At 43.8% G+C, this 12,816-nt stretch overlaps 1 protein-coding gene across 1 annotated transcript in view; it reads left to right on the top strand.

The window, feature by feature from the left end:
- usp34 (ubiquitin specific peptidase 34) overlaps positions 1-12,816 on the top strand; it is a 245,563-nt gene continuing 232,747 nt past the window's right edge. Inside the window, 1 exon segment of the mRNA XM_084319311.1 lies at positions 1-268. Within this exon segment, the coding sequence (XP_084175437.1) occupies positions 226-268 (43 nt within the window). The 5' untranslated portion in view covers positions 1-225.

Raw genomic sequence — 12,816 nt, 5'->3', positions numbered from 1 at the left:
CCTTTGTGTGTATCATTACGTGTCGATGCAAAATAACGTTTTGCATCTATTGTTCTCCCATCTGTGGTCTAGTGAAATAACCTTCACCAATCACTTGCTACTACATCGGGCCCTGTTCCCAAAAAACAACCAGCTGCCAACAACCAATTGTACCAGTCAACCATTTCCAATGCAATGGTTTGAGTAGCTACGCGTATCATTTGTTCCCCTTCTTCTTCATGAACAATGTGTGAAAACTGCGCCGAGCTGGTGGAGGTTTTAAATGAAAGTAAGTAAACTTAAAATATTTTATTTAATTAAAGCAGACGGGTCTTAAGCTAGCAGCTTGATTTGTGCAGCTATGCTAACCGTTACCTACCTGCCTAGCTTAGCGTGTTAGCTGGCTCCCTGCTAGCTACTGCTGTAACTTTGTGTGTTGTCTATGCTTTAGTCGAGCAAGCCAATTTTTTTTTTACCCGTCGCGAGTTTGCAAAACAATCGGACCAAGGTCGCCGTTTGTTTATCTGGGTAATGTCTTCACACGTCAGGCCCCCATTGTTGGCGTTAACGTTTGGATGTAATGTCATGTTTCAAGTTCCACACAGCCATGTCAGCCCAGGCTGGGCCCCGTCTCCTCCTCTCTGTCAAACAGAACCCGTGCAGCACCGACACGCGCACGAGCTCCCAAACAGAACGGCTTTAGTTAGCGGGTAGCGCGAGCCCCGACTGTAGTTAGCTGGTAGCAGCGCGAGCCCTGACTGTAGTTAGCTGGTAGCGTGAGCCTGACTGTAGTTAGCTGGTAGCGTGAGCCCTGACTGTAGTTAGCTGGTAGCGTGAGCCCTGACTGTAGTTAGCTGGTAGCGCGAGCCCTGACTGTAGTTAGCTGGTAGCAGCGCGAGCCCTGACTGTAGTTAGTGGGTAGCGCGAGCCCCGACTGTAGTTAGCTGGTAGCAGCGCGAGCCCTGACTGTAGTTAGCTGGTAGCGTGAGCCCTGACAGCCCTGACTGTAGTTAGCTGGTAGCGCGAGCCTGACTGTAGTTAGCTGGTAGTAGCGCGAGCCCTGACTGTAGTTAGCTGCTAGTAGCGTGAGCCCTGACTGTAGTTAGCTGCTAGTAGCGCGAGCCCTGACTGTAGTTAGCTGCTAGTAGCGTGAGCCCTGACTGTAGTTAGCTGGTAGCGTGAGCCCTGACTGTAGTTAGCTGCTAGTAGCGTAAGCCCTGACTGTAGTTAGCTGGTAGCGTGAGCCCTGACTGTAGTTAGCTGGTAGCCTGAGCCCTGACTGTAGTTAGCTGGTAGCAGCGCGAGGCGAGCCCTGACTGTAGTTAGCTGGTAGCGTGAGCCCTGACAGCCCTGACTGTAGTTAGCTGGTAGCGCGAGCCCTGACTGTAGTTAGCTGGTAGTAGCGTGAGCCCTGACTGTAGTTAGCTGGTAGCGTGAGCCCTGACTGTAGTTAGCTGGTAGCGTGAGCCCTGACTGTAGTTAGCTGGTAGTAGCGTGAGCCCTGACTGTAGTTAGCTGCTAGTAGCGTGAGCCCTGACTGTAGTTAGCTGCTAGTAGCGCTAGCCCTGACTGTAGTTAGCTGCTAGTAGCGCGAGCCCTGACTGTAGTTAGCTGCTAGTAGCGTGAGCCCTGACTGTAGTTGGCTGGTAGCCTGAGCCCTGACTGTAGTTAGCTGGTAGCCTGAGCCCTGACTGTAGTTAGCTGGTAGCAGCGCGAGGCGAGCCCTGACTGTAGTTAGCTGGTAGCCTGAGCCCTGACAGCCCTGACTGTAGTTAGCTGGTAGCAGCGCGAGGCGAGCCCTGACTGTAGTTAGCTGGTAGCCTGAGCCCTGACTGTAGTTAGCTGGTAGCAGCGTGAGCCCTGACTGTAGTTAGCTGGTAGCAGCGTGAGCCCTGACTGTAGTTAGCTGGTAGCAGCGCGAGCCCTGACTGTAGTTAGCTGGTAGCGCGAGCCCTGACTGTAGTTAGCTGGCAGCGTGAGCCCCGACTGTAGTTAGCTGGTAGCAGCCCGAGCCCTGACTGTAGTTAGCTGGTAGCAGCCCGAGCCCTGACTGTAGTTAGCTGGTAGCAGCCCGAGCCCTGACTGTAGTTAGCTGGCAGCGTGAGCCCTGACTGTAGTTAGCTGGTAGCGTGAGCCCTGACTGTAGTTAGCTGGTAGCGTGAGCCCTGACTGTAGTTAGCTGGTAGCGTGAGCCCTGACTGTATTTAGCTGGCAGCGCGAGCCCTGACTGTATTTAGCTGGTAGCGTGAGCCCTGACTGTAGTTAGCTGGTAGCGTGAGCCCTGACTGTAGTTAGCTGGTGGTAGCGTGAGCCCTGACTGTAGTTAGCTGGTAGCGTGAGCCCTGACTGTAGTTAGCTGGTGGTAGCGTGAGCCCTGACTGTAGTTAGCTGGTGGTAGCGTGAGCCCTGACTGTAGTTAGCTGGTAGTAGCGTGAGCCCTGACTGTAGTTAGCTGGTAGTAGCGTGAGCCCTGACTGTAGTTGGCTGGTAGCGCAAGCCCTGACTGTAGTTAGCTAGCAGCGCGAGCCCCGACTGTAGTTAGCTAGCAGCGCGAGCCCCGACTGTAGTTAGCTAGTAGCGCGAGCCCTGACTGTAGTTAGCTGGTAGCGCGAGCCCTGACTGTAGTTAGCTGGTAGCGTGAGCCCTGACTGTAGTTAGCTGGTAGCGTGAGCCCTGACTGTAGTTAGCTGGTAGCGTGAGCCCTGACTGTAGTTAGCTGGTAGCGTGAGCCCTGACTGTAGTTAGCTGGCAGCGTGAGCCCTGACTGTAGTTAGCTGGTAGCGTGAGCCCTGACTGTAGTTAGCTGGTAGCAGCGTGACCCCTGACTGTAGTTAGCTGGTAGCAGCGCGAGCCCTGACTGTAGTTAGCTGGTAGCGTGAGCCCTGACTGTAGTTAGCTGGTAGCGTGAGCCCTGACTAGTTAGCTGGTAGCAGCGCGAGCCCTGACTGTAGTTAGCTGGTAGCGTGAGTAGGGCTGGGCGATATAACGATAACGATCGCGATATATTTTAATAATCGATATCGAATATCGAAAAATGTTTTTTTTTTTTTTGTTTTTTTTTGTGACCTGCAACAGGGCAGTTTTAAAACAGAGACAGTGGACAGACTTGTCTTTCTTGCCTGCAACTTAAAGTAATGGCTTTGCTTGTCCAAATGACAATACTGACCAAATTGAGATTTATTTTTCTCTTGTCCATTTATTTTGTTTGCTTTCTAATTTAAAATACAGTTTGAAACCGTCTGTACACAGTAGGCTATGTGTGCTAGCAGAACTAGACTCCAGTCACGAGTCACGGTGCACATGTGGGGTGGTTTGTCCACCAAAAAAGCGCCAAAAGATCGAAAATAAACGAGCAGAGCCAGAACTGTTCAACTCCCCTGGAGCCACAGCCAGCAGAGAAGCCGGTTTACTTTAGCTTTTAAACCAGCTGCAGCCTGAGAACTGGAGTGTGAAGGGATGTAACACTAAAGATGGCGGCAACGACAAAGAATTGCTGCAAAATAAACATACATATGTTGTTAAAAAAAATAAAAAAATTGCTGGTAGTAGCGTGAGGCTGCACGATTTTGGGAAATAATCTAATTGCGATTATTCTGACAGAGATTGCGATTTGCGATGCGATTATAACATATTTAAAAAAAAATTTACAAGAAGAATGTTGCTGCTTTCTGTAGTCGGGTCCCAACTGCAAAATTACTGTATTACCCTGTATTATACACTTTTACTATCATGTAGACTATTCTGCTTTGTGTTTACATGTGATGTATTGTATACATGCACATTTATTATGTTCTTGTGTGATGTATCGCACATTTTATTGCTGTGTGATGTATTGCAAATGTTATTGCTGTCATCTTGGCCAGGCCTACCTTGCAAAGGAGACCGTGTATCTCAATGGGACTTCCTGGTTAAATAATTTTTTTTTTTTTTTTTTCTTTTTTTTTTAATTGCAGGCTTGGCGATTTGATAATTGCATCATTCCAAATCGCGATTTCGATTAAAAAACGATTAATCGTGCAGCCCTAGCGTGAGCCCTGACTGTAGTTAGCTGGTAGTAGCGTGAGCCCTGACTGTAGTTAGCTGGTAGTAGCGTGAGCCCTGACTGTAGTTAGCTGGTAGTAGCGCGAGCCCTGACTGTAGTTAGCGGGTAGTAGCGCGAGCCCTGACTGTAGTTAGCTGGTAGTAGTGCGAGCCCTGACTGTAGTTAGCTGGTAGTAGCGCAATCCCTGACTGTAGTTAGCTGGTAGTAGCGCAATCCCTGACTGTAGTTAGCTAGCAGCGTGAGCCCCGACTTTGTTTGATGTTTGTGTCAGGTCAGCCTCTGCACGAGCTGTCCACTATCACCGTCGCCAACTCATCCATTGTTTCAGTGAACCGTCTACAACCACTGTTGGTAAAGCTTTAATTACACATCGCCAGCATGTTAACCATTGTTCATACTCCAAAAAAAGGACGATGCTTTAGAGTTTAGACTCTGTCAAGACATGGGATTCTGGTTCATAAATAATAACTTGGCTAGCTCGGCTAGCCCCCCACACACACACATAATTGATGGCTGCAACAAGGCGCATATTTTGACACAGTGCAACAACGCCGACTGCAGGTACACAGGCCCACGATAACCATGATGGCGTAGCCGTCATCTGTGCTGCTAATGTTTTTTAAATGAAATAAATTCATGTCATCATGCTCCGTTTTGCCAGTATAGCTTGTTAGCTTCTAGGCTTGCAAGCTGAAAGCCACTAAAAGGCAGCCTATAGCCTTGCTAGCTTTGCACAACTTGCTTGCTAACTAGGCCTTGTTGCTCATAACGGGTATGTGCAAGAAAATTAACAAACCTTTACAGCTGTTATTACCGTGTTCCTCTCCGACGTACATAAAGTCAATATTTTACATTGATTTGCAATAACGTTTAGTTGTTTTCATGCTACAATTTGGTCCATTTATTTTGTCGTCAACTTCTGTTTTGCAACGTGTGTACCACCAATCAAGACACTTGTAGGGTTCATAACGCTAAACCACCATGGGATAAATCATTTGAACAATTAGGCATAAAAAAAATATTGTTTGTTTCCTGTTGGTTGTCAGTTAAGGCATGGGTAGGTAGGGAATTTATTTTATTTTATTTTTTTATTTTATTCTTTCCCACGGCGACTATGGATAGGGCATTTCTTTATTTAATTAAAATGTTCATAACAAAATGGATGCATGTACTCTGCCAGCATGTTTAATATCCATAATACTAAAGGTTTGACTAAGATTTCTATGAAACTTTATTCTTAAAAAAAAATATATATATATATATATTTTTTTTTAAAACTCATAAAATATATTTGGTCGCACCTAAATCGGCAGGGTCGGTCGGCAACCGGAAACAAACAATATTTTTTGTTATGCCTTAGCCTACTTTAAAAGGGAAGGCATTATTGTTGCCATCAATAACTTCATCAGTTGGACATTATAAACTTATAAAGACAGCTTGTCACCATGTCTTTTTCTATATAATATCTAAGGTTACCTTGTGATACACCATTTTGTGGTTTATAAACCTGCAGTAGTAGTAGTAGTAGTAGTGATGGTAAGACGTGCATACCTACATTTTCTTCAAATTCATAAACCCTACAGGAATACAGTGCTAGTGTTTATGGTTGGTGATGGTGTTATTATTGAAATTGAGGTTGTTCAGTTTCTGTTGTCATAAGTTTGTCTACAACATGATCTGTCACTCAGCTGTTGCCTTCCTGATGCTAGCAGGTGACTGTTCAGTCTAACGGTGTTTACCCGACTCGGCTGTCAGAGCGAGGGGGAGATAGAGAGAGAGAGGTGGAGGTATGGGGGGCTCGTCTGCTGTGACAGACCTGTCTCCTCTCCAGTGCCTGGGAGACTGGCTGTCTCATGTGGGCTTTTCGTAGGTGGCCCCCTGACCTCAGAACTGCTGTTGAAGCATATATGAGGTGTTGTGTGTGAGTGTGAATGACTGTGTAGTATGTGAGAAAGGGAGAGAGAATGCATGCACTGAATCGTTGTGTCTGTGTGAGAGAGAGAGAGAGAGAGCGCGCTCTTCTTGAATTGGGCCGCCGTCACCTGTTGGTCAAGTTGCAAATCCTGAACATGTCGTGATTTTCACCTTAGAGAGTTGTTTTTCTAATTCTGACCCTGACCTTAACTTGGCAGGAGATTTTGAAGATCTTTTATTTAGTTTTTCCTTTGCAGCTTGGCTAACAAGTGAGGACCATTGAAATAGAAACCTGTCACAGAATGTTTAGAATGATAATTTGTCCTCTGTTTTTGGAAGAAACAACGGTTGCCATGTGCAAAACGGTTGTGTTGCAATGTGTGTTGATATGAGAAATATATCAACAAAAATTTCATCATTTGGTGTGTTATTACTGGATCTTGTGAACAAGTCACAGTGGAACGTTAATATTGTGCTTTTTACTTGCTCTACAAGACATTTTCTTTTGAAAGCGGTTACCAATGGTTACAGGCAGGCAGCCATGCTGGAAGAAAGAACTATACAAACGTGTGTGTGTGTGTGTGTGTAGGGGAGGGTTCCAGCCCCAAGACTAGGGTTGGGCACCGAGAACCGGTTCTAATAGGAACCGGTTCCTAACTTCCGGTTCTGGAACCGGAAGTAACATATTTGCATTTCGATTCTAAATTTCGATTATTAAAAAAATACCCTAGTTAATACAGTACAGCAACCAAATGAAACTGTATCAAGTCAAATGACAATGTGAATAGTATGAAAACAATTTAACACTTTGATTGCCTAAGGCTAAATTCATGATATACCATCCGTTGCCAGCTCTATTTAACATGGAGAAGTTCCCCTTCTTTGCAGGGCTATAACTTTTTAAATTCTATTGCTAGATTGCCATTATTAGGGCCCATTCAAGGTCCTATATGTATTGTTCATGGTGTAGCAACGTTAAACTTTTTCATTCACATATTCATACTAAAATATGGTCTAAGGTATAAGTATGTTTTCATCTCTTTCTGCAGCTTTCTCCAGAACGTGATTTATAGCCCCAAATGCATTATATTGATGATGAAATACAGTTTGATAGCAATCGGCGCGATATAAAAAATTCCAACTGGACGTACTTCTGGAAGTTACTACACGGCATCTGATGTTGACCGGATGGGCGAGGGGGCGTTTATAATTCCGTGGGCAGCGTTATACCATTCATCTAATGTGGGTCATATGTTCATCAGATCAGTTAGTATCGAACACGGTAATATTACATGCTAAAACTCACCCCAGTCTCCTCGGGCCGTTGGGCGATCAGCGTGGGGTAGACAGTTTTCCATTATGGGATGTCGAAATACCCGGTCCATGTCCAGGTTGTATAATAGTATATACGTCCAAATCATGTTGTTTATCGAGTTATTGGCAACGGATCGCTATGTATAGTGTCGAGCTCGAGTCCCGGGACCTATAGCGAGTGCCCGGAAGTAATATGGGTGATCACCACTTCATCCACATGACTTCCTGTTTGGCTCTTCTGCCGATCGGCCACCAGATGGCGCTCTTGAACCGCTAGAGGATTGAGAGGAGCTCAGAACTGTGTGTGAAGGCTGCAGAGGGGAAATATGATTCCGATCACAGATTTTTGAAATATTGATATCAAAGACGAGTTACGGCGTCCTAGGCAATTTGAGCATGGCTAGGAAAGACGCCTAAACACGTTTTCGGCACTTAAAGTGTTAAGATAAAAAAATAAAATAAAAAATGCTCCTGCAAAATAAGCTGTGACCTGTTTTGACCTGCATCTCAAAGAACCGGAATCGAGAATCGTTTAGAACAGGAATCGATATGGACAGGGGGCGAAATTAGAGCCCGCCAAGCGCCATTGGCGGTCAGTTTTTACGTTTGGCGAGTGACACTGAGAGGTCTGCCCGCCGTGTGGCGGGTACCAAATAGTCATGTAAAAATAAAAAATCTGCTGTGTGTTTTGGTTTTACGACAGTCGCAGTTTTTGGCAACCCCGTCTCTCACGGCGCGTCATCTCGTTGGCTTGTTTACCAACGTGACATCCGCTACACGCTCTTCTTCTGCTCTGTAGGGAGCTCAGCTAACGTTACGCCCACCTAGCTAACGCCGAGTAGCCAACGTTAGCGAAATGTAATAATGTTAAATAACATTAATCACTGATACAGTATGTGGAACCATATTAAAGGAGTAAGCCGGCCGGTAAAAAGACAACTCACCGCGGAAGAAGTGGTAGCGAGAGCGAGCCAGTGGCTCGCACGTTAGCTCACGTTAGCTCTATATGTCCCAGTAAACTAAATAGTTCACTGAGGCGTTGTCTTAAGGCGAGACACTGCAGGTGAATAGTCAAATATACTTTTTTTGTTGATTTTGAGATTTTGTTATATTTTGCTTCCTAAACATGTCTTCTATGAAACTAGTGACAATAAAACGTCAATAACACACATTTAGTTGTTTATTTTACATCATTTTTCCTAAGTTATTGCATCCATAAATGTGCACATATTTAATGGGGAAGTGCCTCATTTGCATATATAAACATAAATTTCAGAAAACTTGCAATATATTTTTTCTTAGTTTATATGTACATAACAAATTGGGAAAGTTTCATAGTGATATCTATTCAAATATTTTTTGCCTATTAGGGGGTACTACACTGTACTACACTGTTTGTAGCCTGTGTGTAGTTCTGTTCAGTTCAATAACATCATTATTATTATTATTCAGTTATCAGGCATGTGTTTAGGTTGTCTATTACTAATGGTTTGATTAGGTATTGTGTTTGTAAATATCTGTTTAAAAAAAAAAAGGTATGGCATTTTACAATACAGAACTTTGAAGGCGTTTTCCCAAAAATGAGTTTTAAGAGTTTTTCCTCATACTCTGAGCCAGAAATCTCCACTTCAGTAGCACTCACATACACCACACCTTCCAGTTCTATTCATATCTATGTTCTGAAGGTATTTACAGAAGGGTTTGTTGATATCGCATTCATACCCTGATTTATATCACATTTTATTCCTAAAAACATGGCGAAATATGGAATTTTACCATAAAAATGGACTGAATGGAGTATTTTCTGATTTATGGAGTGATAAAAAGAGATATCCAAAATCCCCTCTGTAATAACCTTTGGCTCTAATATGTCAACAAAATGAAACTATAATTTTGAAAATGGCTTTATCCAATGTTCAGATTTCTGTCCTGCAATTATATGCAAATTAGTGCATATTTAAGTAGATCATGCCTCATTTGCATATTTAAACATACAATTTCAGAAAACTTGTAATACAAAAAAGTCTTGTCTTAATATAAGTAATCAACTGGGGAAGTTTCATTGTGATATCTATTAGTTAATTCTTTTACCCTATTCACCTGCAGTGTCTCCCCTTAAGTAACGTTATCTAGCGGGCTAGCAGTAGCTACAGATAGCTCCTGATATCAATGTCTTATAACATTGATTCAATGCATATTCTAGCTGAGGGCATGCTGAATGTGATTTGACCAAAGCACAGTAACGTTATACCAATAGGGTCCAGCTGCAGCGCCGGAGAATGTTGCATGCTGAATGTAGAGTATAGGGCCAGCTGCAGCGCCGGAGAATCCTTGCTGGAGCTGGAGGCTACTCGAGTATACACACAGACAGTGGAGCTGTTTGCAGATAGCGAGCATTTGGACTTGTTGCGTGGTGGCGATGTCTCGCAGATAATACAACTACAAGTATGATTATATAATATATATATTTTATAAAAAAAAATAAAAGAAAATGGCTGGTAAGAAATATGCTTGGCGGGTAGATTATTCCCATCTACCCGCCACTGGCCGGTGAGTCAAAAAGTTAATTTCGCTCCCTGGATATGGAGAATCGGAATCGGAACCGGAATCGTTCAAATCCAAACGATGCCCAACCCTACCCAAGACACAACATTAACCCGTTCACTACCACACCAGCGTTTCCGTTAGCCGGTAATTACCGGTATTTGACCGGCAAAATCTGTTGAAGTCCGACATATTTAATCTCTCCGGTCTTAATGTCCGGTGAAAATAATTCCCTGAGTAAGCACAATTTGATTATTTGAATTGTATTAAAATAGGCTAAAATTAAATAGCCTATGCGATGAACGAAACGATCATTACATTTGTTTCCTCGTTGCTTCTAATAATGACAACGACGTTGTCAGCGAGAGCTTAGTGCTGGGTGTGCAAACTTTTGTGAAGCTGCAGAGCCGGAGCAACAGCAGCACAATGCAGTATTCCAGCAGTACTCCAATTCAGCCATTTTCAGCCAATGTTGGGTGGGGGGCGCTGCTGTGCGGTTCCCAGAAAAGAGCCAATAACAGCTGAATCAGCTGCTCTGCAGCGCCATACTCTTTGCAAATAAGTCGTTGCGAGGTGGAGAGAGTCGTCACGCAAACCACGATAATGTTGCCGTCTCTCTGCTTTCTCAGTTCTTCGCTTGATATAATTAATACAAATGTCCAATATAATGGAATTCGTTAGCTCATAAAAATGTGATTATAACAGACTGCTGTTTAGTGTCGGACGGTCGGACCGACTGCCCACATACGCGGTCTATTTTATTTCAAGTCAGCAGCAGCACGGAGTATCGAGGGACTTATTTTATTTGGAATATATTAATGACTGTATACGCAAAAGTAGCCTAGTTTTAAGTAATAATATTATAAATCTACATGCCTTGAGTATGACATTCTTTATATAGCCTGCCTATCAATTGTTTTAAAGCTCAATAAACTATGACCGGAATTAATCTCATTTGTCCTGTAGATTGAAATCTTGCAGGTCACGGAGACCGGCAACAATTTTTTCTAACGGAAACCCTGTACCACACTAGCAAAGTGTTAACCTGTTCACAACCACAGTACAGACGGTTAACCCTTTCACTACCACACTACAGACGGTTAACCCTTTCACTTAGGGCTGGGCGATAAAACGATAAAGATAACTATCGCGATAAATTATTTCCTTGAAATAAACATGAAACGTGGTCGCAAAGTTTCGATATATCGATTTTCCAAGCTTGGATATGAGCACACGCACTAACAACCAATCAGTGAAGGAGATGGCCGACAGCGAAGGAGACCCGAGCTGCACCTCTGGGTAGAGAGGTAGGACTCCAGTAGTAAACAAGGCTGGCTAGGATAATTAGCTTGCACGCCGCTATTTTATAGTTAAGTGCCGAGTGGGTGTGTGGCGTGAATTCTGAGGCCACGGTTAGAGTAGTGTGGGGTATGCGGTGGACGTCGTTGCAATGTATTGGGGCGGAACAGAGTATTTTAGGGTGATATTTAGTACATTGGAAACAAGGCTGGCTAGGATAATTAGCTTGCACGCCGCTATTTTATAGTTTACGTGCCGAGTGGGTGTGTGGCGTGAATTCTGAGGCCACGGTTAGAGTAGTGTGGGGTATACGGTGGACGTCGTTGCAATGTATTGGGGCGGAACAGAGTATTTTAAGGTGATTGTTAGTACATTGTCATGGGATACACCCAGGGGAGGAAATTAGGCCACTTTACTGGCCAAATGCTAGTATTTTTTACGTTTGGCTGGTAAAAAAAATCAGATACCCGCCAGTTGGCTGGTAAGCCAAAAAGTTACTTTCCTCCCCTGCTGGCGAGTATACAAAAAAATAAAACATTCTGCAATCACTGCACTGGCAAACGGTGCGCGTCTTCTGAGTGTTCGCTTTAGTTGACAGTGCCAAGAGAGCACTGCACAAGACCACCCGCGGACATATAATGTTTAATAAACGTTTGCGCAGTACTGGCCAACCCGCGGACATATAATAATAAAAGTCCCGCGGTACTAGGCTAGCCATCAGGAGCACTCGCAAACAGATAACGTTAGCAGAAGATGGAAAACAGACAGACTGACCAACGGGGAACTGCATCCAACCCCAGTACAACCCTCGAGTATAAGTTACTAAGGACTAGGGATGGGTACCGAATTCGGTACTTTTGAGGTACCGAACCGAAACACGTAGGTACCTCCGAGTATCGAATCAAGTGAGAAACCGAAAAAAAAATAAAAAAAAAATTTTTCATTTTTTTTCTTTTTACCCTTTTTTTTTTTTTTTTTTAACTTTTTTCTTTTCATGTCAACGTTCACACGCACAATATATGCTTACCTAGGATTTGACTTGATTCAACAACAAAGCAGTCGGAGCAATGACAAGCCGAAAACTGTCGAAATTGTAGTTATTTGAAGTTTGGATTTTTTTTTACGACTGAGGTAGGTAAATTAAATTTCGACAGTTTTCGGCTTGTCATTGCTCCGACTGCTTTGTTGTTGAATCAAGTCAAATCCTAGGTAAGCATATATTGTGCGTGTGAACGTTGACATGAAAAGAAAAAAGTAAAAAAATATTTTTTTTTTTTTTTTTTTTTTAAAGTACCGAAAAAAGGTACCGTTGGGTACCGGTATCGATTCACAGGTACCAGTACCGGTATCGGTTCAAATGTGAAAGGTACCCATCCCTACTAAGGACACATTTAAATCACAGAGGTGTAATGTTAGTCTACTGGAACTGTATACAGTGGTTAGCTTCTAGTTAGCGTTTTAGCTATAGCTGCTTGCTAGCTAACGTTAGCCCCGTGTGCTCAAAGCAGCCAGCTAGGTGTATCTGTTATGACTATAATGTTTCCAAAAAAGCACCGGACTACGACGTAAGGTTAGAAATTTTATTTCATGCTCAAAAGCCCCTGGCTTGCACATCGCAGTCACGAAAGGGGCTAGCTCAACCAGTGCACTGTGCACAACAGCACACCAACCCAACTGACGTTACCACAACACTTGACGGTACTTCACAGCACTGTCGTAAGTCC

The sequence above is a fragment of the Notolepis coatsorum genome (genome assembly GCF_963971535.1).
Source record: "Notolepis coatsorum genome assembly, chromosome: 7".
NCBI classification, from domain to species: Eukaryota; Metazoa; Chordata; class Actinopteri; order Aulopiformes; family Paralepididae; genus Notolepis; species Notolepis coatsorum.
This window is presented reverse-complemented; position numbering and strand designations above follow the sequence as displayed.